Below are 17,407 nucleotides of genomic sequence, written 5' to 3'. Positions count from 1 at the left end.
AGTCTTCTCTCCTAATGTACTTTTCTTTCTCGCCACTTCCTGCAGGTATAATATAAGCTACTTCCATCATGGGAGAGATAGAGCAGAAGCCCACCCCAGGGTCTCGCCTGGGGGCCGCCGAGAATTCAGGGATCAGCACCTTGGAGCGTGGACAGAAGCCGCCGCCAACACCTTCAGGAAAGCTCGTGTCCATCAAAATTCAGATGCTGGATGACACCCAGGAAGCATTTGAAGTCCCAGTAAGTTGCGGCTGTCTGTGTCCGTGAACCCAAGTGTAGGGGCCGCCTCCACATGAGAAGCTCCACCTCACTCCTGTGTCCCCATGACAACAGGTGGCTGAGAGGGTCTGTGTTTTGGGTGTTCTCTCCTTCCCCATGCTCAACACACACCGCTTGCCCGTTCTGGTTCAGAGATCCTTGATTTTCAGATTTGTGCGTGAACCACTCACAGAGTCATGTCAGTGGCCTTGGTGTTTGAGGTTTATTAAGACTTTCCTTATGCAAATATATTTCATCTGCGTGTGGATGTATATCATGTATATGAGTATATGTAGTAATTAATATCTAAGTTATATCATATAGTGTATAACTATTATGTAGTGTGTATCAAATATAGGGCATAAATCCTGTGTAAGTATGTATATAATATATACAGTAAAAGACACAGTGATATCGATCCCCTCCAGAATGCTACCCCTCACTTTGAGTGCACTTACTCGTCATTCTTGCCACTTTCTGAAGCAGTTCTGTAAGTCCTCTTTCGTGAGTGTCTTTAGTTGCACTGTTACAGCTGCCTTGCACTAATTCCAGATGTTTACCTTTCATGGTCATTTTGATTTTGGTCAAGGGCCAAAAGCTGCAGACTGCCATGTATTTATGTTTGCACTGGAGAGAAGAGTGGTCTTCTGGGTGGGTTCTAGTTTAGTGTGCTAAGGCAGTTTTTCCATTACACTGTGGTGTATGTCTACCCGCTTAATTTGCGTCTAGATGAATGGCAAGAAAAATCCCATGAAAACTTCCAAGAGCAAGCATTATGTGTGTTTTCACGCCAGGAAATCAGGAGGGACCATTTCCATGGCCTCAGAGGGCTGACTGAAGCCACTGGTCTGGTGGCCGTAGAACAAACAAGCCTGCCATCCCGGGGGTCAGGAAAAGAACTACACAGAGGCCAGGAGCTGAGCAGAAAAGGGGCTGTAGCCTGTCCCCAGCCTCCTGGGCGGCCCCTCTAGAGGGCGGGGGGAGGAACTGTCACCAGTGAGTTACCTGAGCCCAGCATGTCTTGTCCCCTGGCCAGAAGGTGCCCTGAGTGTACTTTCTTCCAAGGCCACCATCCTTGACCCACCGTCCTTGTCTAGGTCCACAGAACCCTCAGCATACCCTGGAAGGGATCTTTTGTGTTCTCTCTTGGTACCAAATCCTGCATGGAACAAACATTATTTGTGGAGGAAGAAAATAGCTCGAATTCCAAGCAGCCAACTTGCGAGCAGACTTTGGGAACACACCTGTTTTTAAAGTGAAGACAATCTGTCCATTATTCCTCTTGGCTAGAGTGACTGAAATTTAATAGTTGGCATTAACAGTGGTAACCCATTATTTAATCATTTATGGGATATGATTCAGTAAATTATATTTATTTCAAAGAACATTGTTCAGAGAGTGTGAATTAAGTGTCTCAGGGAAAGATAAATCTCAGAATAGCTATGTTTAAAACTGCCAATTTATGGTGCACTGCAGACAACCTCTTTGCCTTTCTGATTTTCTTGCTGTGGGATTCATATCCTTTAAGGGTGTTGGGAGGCCTTCGTCCGTCAATGAACAAAGCCATCGCTAATTTCTGGAAGTGTAAAATACGTTGAGGAAAGCACCTGCTGGACCCTGAGAACGAGCCCTCTGGAACACATGGGCCTCTGCTCTGCCCGCCCCTCCCCCAGCCTCCTCCTTGCCAGACTGGTTGGGTGAGGTCTCAGTTTCAGTGTTTCCCCTTTGGTCCTCTGATCCTCGCCTGAAGCAAGGCCTTCTATTTCGTGGTGTCGCTGTGCAGGGTTTGGACCCAGCTCTCAAATGCTGCCGCAGTGCTGGCTGTGGGAACATGCTCCTGCATTCGGCTGCACTCCTTCCATTTTCCAAAAGCAAAGAATATCGAAACTCTGTTCCTACTTGTGTTTAGCAAGGAAGAAGTGTAAAATTGTGTGCTGGTCTTATAAAATTATTTTTGGGTTTTTAAGTCCTTTGTCTACCAGGAACGTTTCTCACTCCCCGTGGTAAACTCCTGTGACCCAGTTAGTTTTACCCAGGTGCCTGCTCTCTCAGCCGGCAGCTGGACTTCGTCTTCTCTTTTGCAGATCTTAATCATGCACCTATCAAGGTAGAGCTGGACTAGCTGGATTCAAACCCTCGCTTCTCCTGCCAATAGTTAGTTTCCCCCCATAATAGTTAGTTTTCTCCTCCATAAAATTGCACTGGGGATGATATAGGACCTCCAAATAATCCAAATAATATAAAGGAAATTTATAACTTTTAACCTGCTGGAGGCCCGATATACTGAGTTTGTGCTCTCTAAAACTGAAGAATGAATTCTGGGAACAATGGAGGTTAAGAATAGAATGTATTTGAGGGAAAGAAAGCTATATTTATTGGGAGAAAGAAACCTTCTGTCTGAGAGAGACAGAAGGGGTCCTGAGTGGGTTGCCAGGGACAACCAGTGGGTTGCCGCTTTTTAAGAATTTTATAGAGAAAAACCATGAAGTGAGGTGAATCTAAGGTGGGACAAAACTATAATCAACCAATAAGATTAGAAGTATAGTTGCAAGGGTAACATCCATGGAGAGAGAAATCACAAATTGGGTGTGAAGTGGGACAAAACTATGGTCAACCAATAAGATTACAAGTATAGTCACTTAGATAATATTGATTAAACGGGGCTCAAATAGGGAAGCAAGTGTATATGGGAAGAACAGGACCTTTTCTGGAGGGGAGGGTGATTGATGCCTATTTAGAATATCAGTCGCTGCTGTTCATCCCTGGGGGAACTATGTGGGTGTAGTCATTTCTTCCGTCCTGAGGCCTGACCTTCAACGAATGCCCCACCAGCCACTGGTCATTTTGAACTGACTTCTGATCTGACTGTGTCTAATATTTTTAAATAACTTAGCTGTCTATAGTAAAATGAGGATAAAAATAAGTCCTACTTTGTACTGCATGAGAATTTAAAAAGTTAATGCAAAAAAAGTATCTAGAGCAATTTTTGGTATATACTAGTGATACAGGGGAAAGAAACTCCTGACCTGCTAGATGTCCAGTACAAGTTCGTGTTCTCTAAAATCAAAGAATGAATTTTAGGAACAATGGAGGTTAAAAGCAGAATATATTTATTGGGGAAAGAAGGCTTCTGTCTCAGAGAGGGGAGGGAGGGGTCCCAAATGGGTTGCTAAGGACCCTGCCTGCCTTTTCTAGGGATTTTTATAAGAGCAAATCCACGACGCAAGGCAGGTCCAAGGTGAGAAAAATGGGAAATCGCAAGGTGGTCATGAGGTGAGACAAAGCTATGGTCAACCAGTAGGATTAGAAGTATAACTGCTCAGGTAACATTGATTACATCGTGATCAAATGGGGAAGCAAGTCAGTAGCAGGGGTACCTGAAACAGAACAGGGGCTCTTCCTGAAGGGGGTTGGGTTAGTGGCTCTTCTGGCTTTCTCAAGGTGATAGATACCTATTTAGAATATCAATCCCTGATGTTTATCCTTAGGGAGGTATGTGGGTGCCTGTTTTATCTTTTATCTCGAGCTCCAGCCCACAGCCGAGGTGCCTGTCTCTCCCACAGTCCCAAAGTATCTTGTCTGCTGCACTGGCTCCTTCGAGGGCCCGGGTCCATCTGACTTCCTATAATACTTTATAAGAGCATAACACACATGATTAGCAGCACCTCTGGCACTGCTGGCTTCCCCTGTGGTAATGAGAGACTGTTCTTACTTCTGTCTTTACATCTAGTAAAGCACCTTGCAGAGTCATCGTTGAAAGTTTGCTGAGTGACAGTTAGAGTGAATTTATTTCACAAGTAGAATCTCATGCCATTGTTAGTTTTGACATGCTTCTTCCATGCAGATTTCATTTTTATTCTTCTAGTTTGGCCAGAATGCTCCTTCTCAGTCCCTGGGCAACAGATGTTTTCCTTAACTGGCTGCAGAAAGCCAGACATCAGCATTTCTGCTGATGGAGCGGATTGTAAATTGTTGCCTTGCGTTCCTCAGGAAAGCCAGTCGGGCCGTCCCACAGCTGGAAGCCATCAGGGCTGCCAGTGACTCAGTCACCCTGCCCGGATTGGAGGACAGGGACTGCAGGATCTCAGGGGTCAGCTCCTCGAACTGCGTAAAAATCTCGCTCCAGAGCTTTCCGCTGAGACTCCCCCATGGCCGAGCGTCTGAGCCTGGAAGCGTCCCCCTTGCCGGCATGTGAATTCTCCTGGCTCCCTGGGCATTTACCAAGCCACAGGCCAGCAGAGGCTGAGTGTCCCTTTGGGGTTCTTCTCTAGTGAGCCCTGTCTCTCCCTGGGGACTGAGTTTCCTGGGCCTTTGCTGAATACTTTTGGTTTTGCAATAAGAATGCCGGCAAAGTCTTCAATTTAAATGCAAATTCCCCGAGCAGTTCCCTGCCCTCATAACCCAGCCCTGCCCCTCCCCCGCGGCTGTTTCCATCATCATTTATGGCGTTTAGAGAAAAGTATTCTGAAGACATTAAGCTTTGGGAAAGCCTGGGCAGAGAGCGCTGTGGGCTCTTCCATTCCGTAGTTTCCTCCATGACCACCTTTACTGCTGAACTTGGAGTCTTTGTAGGTCTTTCCTCTGCAGAGGGAAGCTCAAACACAGTAGTGGAGCAAGTTCTTGCCCGGTGTTTGATCATCTTTATGTGGAAAACGCTGTGCCATCAGCCTTCCCTGTGGTTTGGTGAATGCAGCTTTCTCTCCACTGAGGTTATAAAGCAGAGGGGCTTTGGTCTCGGAAAGAGTTACGGACTCCTTCCCCGAGGCCCCTGAGCTGGTTTTATGTGTCCCCTCCGCCTGTCCCCCGGCAAAGTGTTCCACTGACGTTTGCTGGAGGAGCAGGTGGTTGCTTCTCCAAGTGTTTATTCCATTTCTTAGCCCAGAAGAGCGGAGGGAACAAAGCTGTTTTTTGCCTCTGTTAAGCAGGCTTCACGACAGCGGCTTCACTGGAAGCTGCTCACGGAGACAGGGGGATAAGGTGCCTGCACCTGTGGAAGGGTCTGTCGCAGAGGTGGTGGTGGGCAGGGACAGGGCCGAAGCCTTCTTACGAGCTTTTCTTGTATTCCCATCCTGTCCTTGCCCTTTGCAGAAGCTTTTGTGGCTCTCCAAGCTGGTGCAGCTGGCATCCTTTGTCCGTGGGTAAAGTATGGGTTTCTTAGTTCCAGGCGCAAAGAGCCAAACCATGCCCCTTGGCCTAGGACAACCGCGGGCCTCTGCCGAGGGCCTGCCGGGCACCCAGGGCAGGACCGCCTGCCGCTGTCCTCCGCCTGGGTTCTGGGTGTTTCAGCCGCTGCATCTCATGCTGGAAGATTCACTGAGCTGTTTGCTCCTTTGGGCCTCCCGCAGGACAAGACAGACCTCTTTGGGGGCGAGGCTTGTTTTCTTCTTGTGCATCCTCACAGCCTCCGTCAGAGTGAGGCCTGGTACCCACAGCCACACCGCGGTCGCCTACAAGGCCTTTGACACGGGGTTGGTGGTGTCCCTGTGTACAGACAAGGGGGCCCACAGGAAACAATCTCCAGCCCCTTCCTCAGCTTGCAGGGAGTTGAGGTCACGCTAGTGCGGGGACCCAGCTTCCTCTCAGCAAGCTGTGCCCCCCCCCCCCGGGAGGTTTGTGGGCTTCCGCGTCTCACCCCTTTTCGTTTTCTCCATGTTGCCTCTCAGCTCAGGATCAAGCAGTCCCCATTTCAGCTGGTTCCCTCCCCAGGGCCCCGCGTTCCCAGTCCTGCGCGCCTCTGGTTTTTGTCTGTTTCTGAGCCCCACCCAGCCCTCAGCCTACCAGGGATCCAAGTGCCGCCCAGCCGCTCGTTCTCCTTCCTCTTGTTATGCTCTTCTCGCTCACAAGTCCTTTGCAGCTCTGCTGCCCAGACTCGGTTTCCTTATCAGCAGAGTGAGGTATCTGGTCAGGAAGGTCGCCCAAGCTTTTCCCTCCCTTTCCTCTTTTGGAAGTTGAGACCCTGTGTGGGCACCCTCGTGGATGAATGACCTTTGTGTGACTGCATTTGGGAATTCCTCAGGTGGATGGTAACTCCTTGCAGAAAGCGCTTATTTGTAGAACAAAAACAAAGCCTGATCAGACACAGTGGTTACTGGGAACCTACTAAATGGTAGAGGGAAAAGTATGCCACGGTTGACATGTGACAGGCTGTTCCTACAGTGTCCGGAGGCCTTGTGGTGTGGCTTCGGCATGGTGACTGTCACTTTCTCAGAGCTCAGGGAGCTGGACACCTGAGCTCCATGACACTTGACTATGGGGCACCATAGAAGAAATCAGATATTTGCTCAGCAACACACTATTCTTTTTTCTTTTTTTGAGACAGAGTTTTGCTAGGCAGCTCAGGCTGGCCTTGAACTCACTTTGTAGTCTAGGCTGACCTTAAACTCATAGCAGTCTTCCTGCCTCAGCCTCCAAGTACTGGGATTGCAGACATGTGCCACCATGCCTGACTAGCAACACACTAACAGTAGAAAATCCAACAAGTCCATTGAAATCAGAGCAGATCTCTCCATTTTTTACTTTGCATGTCACAGAAGAGACCACATAGGTTTTTTGCTGTTGGCAAAATTGCCGGTGCTATCTGGGAGACTTAATTAGGAGCGTGATAAAGTCAAGTCATCAGTGATTAAACGGTGATTTCATTTTATTACCTCTGCAATGAAACAGGCCTTTCATTCCTTTAATTCTCGTGGAAACCTGCGGGGGAGGTTGGTGGAAAGCCTGTGCTATCTGAGGTGGGGCATCCCGGTGGTGGATTTCAAAGTTGTCTTTTGAACCTGACCTGAGAAAAAGACAGAGGGAAGTTGGTCTTTTTAGAGGCCCTGTGTCTCCTCTCTGGCACCTTCCCGTTTCTGGCAGGAAGAGTGGAGCCTGAGGGTTTTGAGTGTGGCTTGTGCGTAGCCTCTGTGTCTGTGAAGGTCTCCTCTTTGTTTCTTTTTTATTTTGGTTTTGATTTTTCTTGAATTTTGCTTCTGGGTTTCTCTCTCAGCTACTTAGGGAAGGGGCTCTCTTTGGTAAGCCCCTGAAGGTCTACTTTTCTCCTCCCCGCTCTAAAGAGGTGAAATGAACATTTAACTAAAGGCCTTGAGGGCGTTATTAGTCAGCTTTCTCATTGAGGGGACAAAGTACGACTTAAGTGGGGAGGGGTTGAATGTTCACTCACGGTTTCAGGGGTCCAGTCCATGGCGGTTGCCTATAAGGCAGAAACATCATGGTAGAAAGGAGTAGTAGAGCAGAGCTGCTTATATCATTGGTTTCAGCATCAGAGCACAGGGGAAGAGTCAGAGAGGAAGGGGCCAGGAACCAAATACAGTTCCCAACGTGACTCTCCCATGACCCACCCAGACACACCCAGAAGTGTGCTTTGCTGATCTCCCAAGTCAATCAAGTTGACCCGCAGGATTAACCATCACGGGGCAGGATCTTTTCTTTTTGTAAAGTTCCCTGTGTCTTCCTAGAATCGCAAGTGCAGCAGGGGGCTGTCCCTCCGGCTGCTCTGAGGACACCCATGACAGACGGAGGTGTGTGGCCCAAGGGTACTCAGCGCTCCTCTACTTCAAATGCTTCTCACATAATTTCACAGGCTATTTAAAACCAGAAGGGCGGGCTGTGTGTCTAGAATGTACCCTGCCTCTTCAGCAGCTATGCTCTGAGCCAGAAAGAGGGAGGCAATTTCACATGTTTTAAAAAATAAGCGAACATTTCTTTCTCCTTATCAGTGTTGCTTTTGGCTCCTTTTATAAGCCAAGTCTCTGAAATACTATCGATGTCCACTTTGCTTTGCCTGGCCATTTCTGTGTTTCATTTAACTTTGAATGATAAATGGTGCTTGTCTGGGTCTAGCCTCTTGAGGATAAATTGAAAAGCTATTTAATAAAGTAGAAAAAAAATTTTTTTTCATAAATCATTCCAGCTAAATACTGCTAGCTTGTCTTGCCGGCTCTTTACAAGCAAGGAGGCGAATTGAAACGTTGGCTCGAAATGCTTGTATGTGCCCCTTCCAACTCGAGTTACAGCTCTCATGATCAAAGTGAGCTCCGTAGCTCTGAAATGAGTGCGGTAATTCTTTAACAGCTGTTTGCTATTTTCTCCCTGAAAAAAGAATCGCTCGGTACAGCCTAATAAATAAAAAGAATAAACTCTAATTGTAGATGTCCATATCTGACATTAAAGTGGGCCAGATTCTGAGAAAATGTAGGGAGTTTGAAAAGTTGGGTTTTTTTCTCCCTCTTCAAATGGAAATAGTAAATTTCCTTAATCGCATATAAGCAATAGAATGGTTAGGTGGTTAAATGGGTGGAGAGGCATAGGCCTGTAATCCCAGTGTTTTGGGAGGCTGAGGCAGGAGTATTTCAAGTTCAAACCCAGCCAGGGCAACTTAGTGAGACCCTGTCTCTACAAAAAGGGGGTTCCTGGGGATGTAGGTCAGTTTGGAGACCCTGGATTTCAATCCCCCAGTACCTCCTCCTGTCCCCCAAAAAAGAGTGATTAAAGGGGAAATGCTGGCCCCTGCATCCTGGCTCCATGGACAGCCACTCTCACCTGCACAGGTGGAGAAAATCGACCTCAGTGGGGAATGAAAAATCACCAGTAGGAAAATCACGGTGCCAGGTACACATCCCCCCTTCTCAGGGACGTTTGTGTTTGTCTTTACTTTTGTGCCGAGCGTTACTTTCATTTTTGTTCTTTAGCAGAGTCGAGACCCTGCTTTCCTTGCGGAGCTGTTGGGCAGGTCGGATGGCAGAGAGGACGTGTGCAGGCGCTTTCACATAAACAGCAGCGTTCCTGTGTCAGGCGGAGGCGTTCCTCCCCGCCTCTCCCTCCTCTCGCAGGGCCTGTGCAGCCTCACATCCAATTTGGTCTTGCTTTGGAGCCTGAGTCATTACCTAAACCGGGCATCTACCCCGGCCGGCTTTCCCGACGTCTCAGTGAATAAAAGGCCACTCAGGCAGTCGTGGGGACAGCTCTGAGTCTGCCCAGCACGCTTACCGCTGTTCTGGGGACTTAGCGGTAGCTTCTCTGAGCTTTAGTGTGATCAGCTTGAAGACTTGTGTTCTTTTCACTGATTTGAGCCTTTTGGCTTTGCTTTCTGGTCTCTATTTCCTGAGCCCCAAGAATCCTCCATTCTTGGAATCAGGAGGCTCGTAGGACTCAACCTTCCTCTTGCATGGGCTGGATGGATGCTGTCAAGGTGGACCTAGGATTTCAAGACCATCCCGGTCTTTGCAGCACTGTTTCTGGGGGGACATTTAAAGGAGCTGCTCCTACATTTGAATGTAAATATGGAAACATTGCATGTACAGAGTAGACTTTTTAAAAATCTGTCTGCTTTTTTAAAGTTAAATTTTCATTTTTGTTGGTGCGTGTTTGTAGCGCGTAATAATTACATTCCTTGCTCCGTCTCTTGGCCACCTCCCTTTTGCAAAAGATCTCTCTCCCTGTTCCCTATTCTGCTCTGTTTTGCTCTTTATTTATATTTTGGATTTCCCATACAAGAGAAACCTTGCGGTACTGAAGCTTGTCTGCCTGATCTCAGTTAACGTTATGATCTTAAGGTGCATCTGTTTTCCTGCAAGTGACTCAAGCGTATCTTCTTTAGGGCAGAGTAGTACTCCACTGTGGGTAAATATTACATTTTCTTCATCCATTCATCTGTTGAGGGACATGCAGACTGCTTCCATGATTTAGCTATTATGAATTGTGCTACTGTAAACAAGAGTGTGCGTGTATCACTGCACTATGATGCCTCTAACTCTTTTGGGCAGGTACCTAGAAGGGGAATGGCTGGGTCTTCATTCACTTGCATTTCCTGTTTTATCATATACTTGTTTCTTGTCTTCCATTCCTTTGAACATCCGAGTTGGACACAGAGGCTTTAAGTCATAAGGAAGCTAAAGGGTTAACTTCATTTGGGGCTTTTGTTCCGTAGGTAGATTACTCATGTAAAAGAAAAACTCCGAAAGCCTTTAGTGCTTCGTGCTATGTGGAAGAGCCTCCTAGGTTTGTTTCCTTATCTATATGGACAGGAAGTTGGGCCAGATCCCCACGATGGAGTTCTGTGGCTTTGGTTTTATTTTACGGAATACGATCTTGAAAGCATGGTATGGATTCCACATACCAGGTGTGGCAAGGTGCCGCTGGTGATAAGAAAGTGAACACTAATAACTACCTTGCAGAAATGCCTCGCTCCCTATGCACCAGACATTGTGCCATGTCTACATCTGCATTACTTAGGACTAGGCAGTCAGCTGCCACAGGGCTTTCTGTGGCAAATGTCTTCCAGGGAATATGTCTTCCTTTAGTTGAGACGTCAGAGGAACATTGTCGACGTTGCTAATAAAAGACATCACTGTATTTATGGCTAATTAGTGAACAGTGAGGTGGGTCTGTTGGGGCCAGTTAGGCCTGTGGAGCGTGTGTGACTTAGGGTGTGTCAGACAGCCGTGTAGCCCAGGCTGGACTTGAACTCACATCAATCCTCCTGCCTCAGCCTCCCACGTGCTGGGATTACAGGTGCGCGCCACCACGCTGGGCCTCACTCAAGTAGCACCGTGAACCATCTTCTCCTCCTACTGGCTAATTCAGTTCTCGTAGCAACTGCAGTGACAAGTTTTATTGGATTGGTTAAGAGGGATCTTCATTTTCGTAATGCAGACTGAGAAGTGCTGTTTTCCTTTCATTAACTTAGTTTCAGTAAGTTTTTAACAGCTTCGTGTCCAGGTCGTTTCCCCGCCTGGATTGTAGTTTGTGCTTGTTGACCACGTGACGAGGCTGCCTAGTTTCGTGCCATTTCTCCGATCGGGCCCTTGAGGCTAATTAAACCCTTACCCAGGATCACTTCCAACAGGGGGCGTTTGCCAGCTGTAATCTCGCTGAGCCCCTCATGAGTACGGTCCTTGTCTTCTTTTTTCCCTTCCTTCCCTACCTGAGGCCAGTGTCCCTCCGGTGGACTTCTCTGCTGGTGCCCTCTACCAGACTTCTCTGTGGAAGCGCTTGAAAAACACATGGCAGTCTTAGAAAATAGAGTTCTAATTTTCTCCAGAAAACTGGTTCAACAGAAACCAAGACGCTGCCAGCAGGCTCCCGGCGTCCTGCCAGCCCGGGGCTGTGGAGAGGGAGGCCCTCTGTGCGGTGAGTCTCGTAGCTTCCAGACTCATTTCTGCCTCTTGTCTGGCTCTAAAAATGCTGGCCCCAGGCCCTGGAGAGCTGGTTTTGTTTGGGGCTCTGCGTGGTGGGGCACAAGGTACTGGATGAAAACGAGTGCCTTTTCTCTGTGTCCTTTACCTTGTCTGCGCAGGGGCGCGGGGGGTGACGCTGGAGTTACAGCCCCCTTTTTCCTGGGCTCATCCATCAGTGTGTTGCTTCAGCATTTGTTGAATTGTGGTGCATTAGTTTGCTGGGGCCACTGTAACAAAGTGTCACAAACCGGGTGGCGTAAAGAAGAGGGGAACGGCGCCACATTCTGTAAACTGGCGGTCTCGGGTAAGGGTCAGCGGGGGCGAAGTTGGTTTTTTCTCCCTCCATGCTTTGTGCTCAGTTTGAGGGGTTTTGCTGGTACTCACGGACATCTTTTAATTTTTTTTTCTTTTTTTTTTTTTTGGTGTTAGCAGGGGTTGAACCCAGGGCCTTCCTCCTGAGCTATGGGCCCAGTCCTTTCTATTTATTTTATTTTAACAGAGGGTCTTGCTGCATTGCCCAGGCTAGGCTTGAACTTGCAGTCCTCCTGCCTCAGCCTTCCAGAGTTCTGGGATTATGAATGTGTACCACCATGCCCAGCTAATGTCTGATGTCTTGACTCCTAGATGCATCTTGACTCCTAGATGCATCACCCAAATCTCTGCCTTCACCCTCGCAAGATTTGCTTGCTGTTTCTATCTCCGTATTTTTCATTTTAATGAGAATGTGGATCTAGGAGGTCCTGTTCTAATGACTTAATCTTTACTCGATCATTTCTAAAGCCTTCTTTAAAAATTTTTTTTGTTTGTTTGCTTTTTGTTTCTTTTGAGGCAGGGTCTTGTTGTGTAGCCAAGGCTGGCCTCGAACTCGTGGCGCTCCTCCTGCCTCAGCCTCCCAAGTGCTGAGCTCACAGGCGCGCACCACCGTGCCCAGCTCAAGCCTTCTTTTCCAAATAAAGTCATATTCAGGGTGGGCAGGAAGATACAGTATAACCCATATATAATAACTTCCATTGTTCTGTTTTGCTCTGTGTAGCCGCGGGTAGGAAATGTTTGGGCCACTTAAAGCTGTGACTCCTAGCTGTGTAACTCAGTGGCCCAGCTCTCTGGTGTCGGTCCTTTTGCAGCATAATGGAGACGGAGCGTTTAGAGACCAGAACCTCACATCACGTGTGTGCATAGCTGAGCTGAAGGACAGACGGCCACACGGGATGAAAAATCTGTCGTATTAATCCAGCGGCTTGTGTACCTCAGTTGCTTTCTTCTCCCCAGTGACTCAGGAGCAGGAGGGTGCTGGTTGGCAAACCCTGTGTGGCGCCTCCCAGCTGATGCTGTGGCGGTGTGCACATTCTCTCGGGTCCGGTAAACAGCTCCTCCAGGGACGCGTCTGTCCGCGTTGGAGAAGTGAGTTTTCGCTGCTGTCCAGCACTCGTGCAGTCTTCCAGGCCTTGCGTCAGGGGACGTCACTGGTCATTAAGAGCTGCAGATTTTGCCATGTGAGGTCCTGTGACTTACTTCAGACCTGTTAGGATGGCTATACTAAAAACACAGAACAAAGCCAGGCCTGGGGCACATGCCTGGGGGCTGATGCAGGAAGATGGCAAATTCCACCCCAGCCTGGGCAGTCTAGTGAGACTCTGTCTGCCTCAGAATAAAAAAGGGCTGGGGATGTGGCTTGTTGGTAAGGCCCTGGGTTCAATTCCGGGTTCAGAACCAGTGTAACAAGGGCGGGCAAGGATGTGAAGAAACTGGAGCCCTTGCACTGTTGGTGGAAGTTGACCGTACTGTACGACCCGTGTCCCACTTTGGGGATACGCCCTGAAGACGTGAAGCAGAATAGCGAGGAGACATCTGTACATCCGTGTTCGGAGCTGCATTGTTCGAGAAAGCCAGGAGTCAGCGTGTAACGGGTGCATAGTTTTCATTTTCCATGGTGAAGTTCTGGAGCTGCGTTTTACAACAATGCGAATATAGTGAATTTACCGAACATACTTAGCAGTACTTAAAGTAGCCAACATGGTTTGTGAATATTATTTTAAAAATCACATAAAAATAATGCACATGGAGCAATATGATTTGGAAAGTAGTTCATGTAGCCCTAGCTGATTTGTTTAAAATGTAAATTTCACTACACTGACTACATCATTGGCCTTTTATCTCCTCTTTACGTGTTGTTACCATTTTCTAGATCTTGCCCCCCAGAGCGATGTTAAATTCCTTCGAGGCTGGGACGGGGTTCTTTGCGACCTCCCTAGTTGCTAGTGTGCTCCCTGCACATAGTGGGAGTCGTAGTTCCCGAGCTACTCACGGAACTTCCAGGTGCTACCTCGTTCTAAGGGTCTGTTCACCTCTGTGTCTTTATTTGCTGGTGTTTAGGGTAGCGACCGAGAAGACTGTAAAGCAGAACTTCAGAATGACGCTGAAGGTATCAAAGATGTCAAGTGTTCTTTATCTTCTAGCAGTCGTACTTCCATTGACCAGCTGATGAATAACAATTTCCAGAACCTTAGAAATCTTTTAATATTTACATAAAATTTATCCTTGAGCAAGCAATCCAAGTAGTTTCTCCCTGGTGCACCTGGCGTGTAGACCCAACAATTGAACACTGTTTTTGGGTAACACGTGCCATTCCAAGCAGAGAACTGCCAAAACATACCGTTAGGACTTTGCTCTAATTAATTCCTTGTGAGTGATAAATTTTCTGTTCTTTACCCTTCAACCTACATTTTCCGATCCTTTGCATATATTCATCTGACAGCAAAGATGAAACAAGTCAAGCATGGTGTTTGTGCTGCTGTTGATAGCATTTGGAAACCTGCAGCTCGAAATTTTTTTGGTTCAAAATTTAAATGTTTCCAAAAAATGTAACATTTAGGTAAATTTCACTATTATAAATTCCTCTCTACTTATATGTTGTTCACAATGTGAGGCCTCTGAACCACTGTGTAAAATCCACGCCTGTAATCCCAGCACTCGGGAGCCTGAGGCAGGAGGATCGTTGCAAGTTCGAGGCCAGCCTGAGCTACAAAGTGAGTTCAAGGCCAGCCTGAAGTGCATAGTGAGACCCTGTCTCAAAAAGACCACCGCCCTAAAAAAAATCCTCTTAACTGTTACAGGAACAACAGGACATGTAGTGTCATCTCAGAGACCCTGCTTAAAGAGGAGCCACCACCATGTCTAGTAAAAATTAAACAGGAGACATAGGCAGCTATGGTGCAAAACCACAGAACTTACCACCTCTCACTTAAGTTATTGGCCTCATTTATCTCTAATGTGTTGCCTGTAGTAGGTTATAGTCATGTAAGAACAAAAGGTAGACTTTGGACTTCGGTATACCATTGTAGTGTATGAGTGTTTTAAGAATTACTCGAAAGCAAACATGGTTTAAAAGCCAAGCCATGATAGTAAAGTGACATTTTCTAGCAGGTAGCATGGTAGTCTGTGGTCATGCCCAGAAATTCTGGGGGTAATTGGTCATTTTCCCTTATCTTAGAGAACCAGACAGCCTCCATCCCAACCCCATCCTAGAAAAAGGGATTTGGATATTATTGAAAAAACTGTTATAGTGTATGGGGCTGTCATAACAGCTAATTTTAATAATTGCTTGTTAACATTGTGACTTTGAGTTTAAGAGGTTTTGGCAACTTTGAATAGATTATGGGGTTTAGTGAGAATCAGAAATGCATTTGATCTTTTAAAGAAATTAACTCTTAAAATTTTTCTCAATACCTTAGTACTTATCCCTAATATAGTCTGTATCCATTGAGAAAAAATTAGGAAAATGTATACATGTGTGAAGAAATAAAAAGCCCCATCACCCAATCAGACAAAAGCATTAATGGTTTAGGTATGATGCCCTAACGTTATTTTCTTTTATATATTTTCTCACTTATGGCTCTGTGGGTTGTAAGCAACTGACAAGGATTCGGACCAGTGTCAACAAAGAAGGGGACTTGTTGAGGGCTCACTGGGGAAGCTCATCGTGGCCATGAATATTGTGGTCCAGGCATCCACCCATTTTTGCCTGTCCCAGGGTATTTTATAAAACCAGGACAGACTCTGTATACTGGGGGTGCCTGCCCACCTGCCTGGGGAAGCATACCGCTCTGAGTGGATGGAGGGGGCCACAAAGAACAAGAATGTAAGGGTACAGGAGAGACATCCAGAACTACCACTAGCTTCCCAACCAGCTGTACAGCTCACAGGGAACGATTGGCAGTTCACCGCGAGGACCTGGGGGAGCAAGGGGAACCCCGAATACTACCCAGGTCAAGCTGCTACTTGGGCAGAAGACAAAGAATAAATCCTGAAGCTCTAGGGAGGGCTAAGGGGTGATAGCAGAAAACTGTAAAGCCCTGGGCGGGTTTATTGGCAGTCGAGGGGGAAAACAGCAGCACAGCGGTTCCTAGGAGTTCTTGGCCAAGCAGTTGCTTGCCCACTTAGCTACTGTTCTGTGACCTACTCCTAGTATAGTTGTTGGATTCATAAAGGGACTGGGGTATTTTAGTTTGTTTTCCTCATGGAGAATAAACTGTCTTTAAAAATTGCCCTTTCCCATGAAGTGGAAGTAGAGTTGCTTTTCAATAAACATTTATTAAAAACATAAAAAATAGAAATTGCCCTTTCTCTGATATTTTGCTGAAGCAGTGAGTGGGTAGGGGACCGTTGGTTTTCGTCACTCGGTGTCCCTTGGCCGCCTTACCTTTCCTTGCTCTGAACCACAGTTTGGTTTGCAGAAACTTCAGGGTTCACTTACTAAGGTTTAGGCTCTGTAAGAAAAGATTTTTTTTAAATTTTCAGATTGCCATGCTGTGAGGGTAGATTTCACAATGGGCACCACATTAGTAACTCACATAAGGAACGTATACTTACTAATCAAATCGCTCCTGAGGATGTGTTGCTTTCAAACTTTAAATGGAGTAAGAGAGCTGAATTTTGGACGCCCTCAGACTGAGAAAGTTGGACTTTGAGGTTCCTTAGTACAAGTAGGGGGTAGGTGTGTGGGCTGTTCGCTGCTGTGGGTCTGACGCCAGAAAAGCAGATGTTCCCAGATGTTGGGAAGAGACGGAAAGCGAGGTTCTGGGCTTCAAATTGGGCCCTTGGCCAGAGAGCCGAATCCCTGGAGGACAAAGCCTTGTAACCAGAGTGGATCACTTTCCCTCCGCTGCTCCAGCTGGAGCTTCGGGAGAGAGAAGTCCAGTGAAAGGCTAGTCTTCCCCGTCTACTCCCACAAACACTTAAAAACAAAAACAAAGCAACCATACCCTCCTTTCTTAATTTTAAACACAACACAAGCTACACTATCATTATACAACATTGGAAAATGCAGTCAAGTGGGAATGAGAAATCATCCGTAGTGTCATATACAGAGAGCACTGAGGTAAGACTTCCATGAATTTCTGTATTTCCCCTCCTTGGGGAAATATTTCTTCCTTCAGATATAATGACCTCCCTGCCTGTAGCAGTTTCCTCCCACTCTGTCCTAGAGCAAGGGCTTTAAGAGCTTGGTATATTTTAACTTAATCTTCTTCTAAAGTCATGCAAACCTACGTACAAGTGGGTGTGGATTTTTTTTTCATTTTTCACTAACAACATACTATAGACCACTTTCCAGGTCCAGAGATATCAGTCTAACTTTTAAACATTGCTGCATAGTAACTCATAGTTTAGATAAAGCCGTAATTTATTCAGTTCAGTTCCCACTGATAGACATTTGAGATATTTCCCACTTTCCATGCCAGTACAAACAGACTTGTACACAGAGCCTTATGAAGGGATCATTTTATTTCTCTACGATGAGTCTATGTGTGTCGAAAAGTTCCAGGCCCTTGATAGTTGTACAGCCAATCTTTATTTTTTTTTTTTAATTTTTATTTTTTTTGGTTTTTCTCCGGCACCGGGAACCGAACTCACGACCTTGCACTTGCCAGGCAGGCGCTTTGCCGCTGAGCTAAATCCCCAGCCCTGTACAGCCAATCT

General features: G+C 46.8%; 1 protein-coding gene across 4 annotated transcripts in view; it reads left to right on the top strand.

The window, feature by feature from the left end:
- The window catches only part of Farp1 (FERM, RhoGEF (ARHGEF) and pleckstrin domain protein 1 (chondrocyte-derived)), a 266,618-nt gene that overhangs the window by 62,687 nt on the left and 186,524 nt on the right, over positions 1 to 17,407 (top strand). For all 4 annotated transcript variants that reach the window (XM_005374079.2, XM_005374081.2, XM_005374078.2 and 1 more), the window contains exon 2: positions 46 to 239. In XM_005374079.2, the coding sequence (XP_005374136.1) occupies positions 69 to 239 (171 nt within the window). In that variant the 5' untranslated portion in view covers positions 46 to 68. The remainder of the gene's footprint in view (positions 1 to 45; positions 240 to 17,407) is intronic.

This window comes from Chinchilla lanigera, unplaced genomic scaffold (genome assembly GCF_000276665.1).
Source record: "Chinchilla lanigera isolate Chin_1 unplaced genomic scaffold, ChiLan1.0 scaffold00003, whole genome shotgun sequence".
In the NCBI taxonomy this organism is placed as follows: domain Eukaryota; kingdom Metazoa; phylum Chordata; class Mammalia; order Rodentia; family Chinchillidae; genus Chinchilla; species Chinchilla lanigera.
The sequence above is the reverse complement of the archived record's forward strand: the minus strand, read 5'-3'. Positions and strand labels throughout refer to the sequence as shown.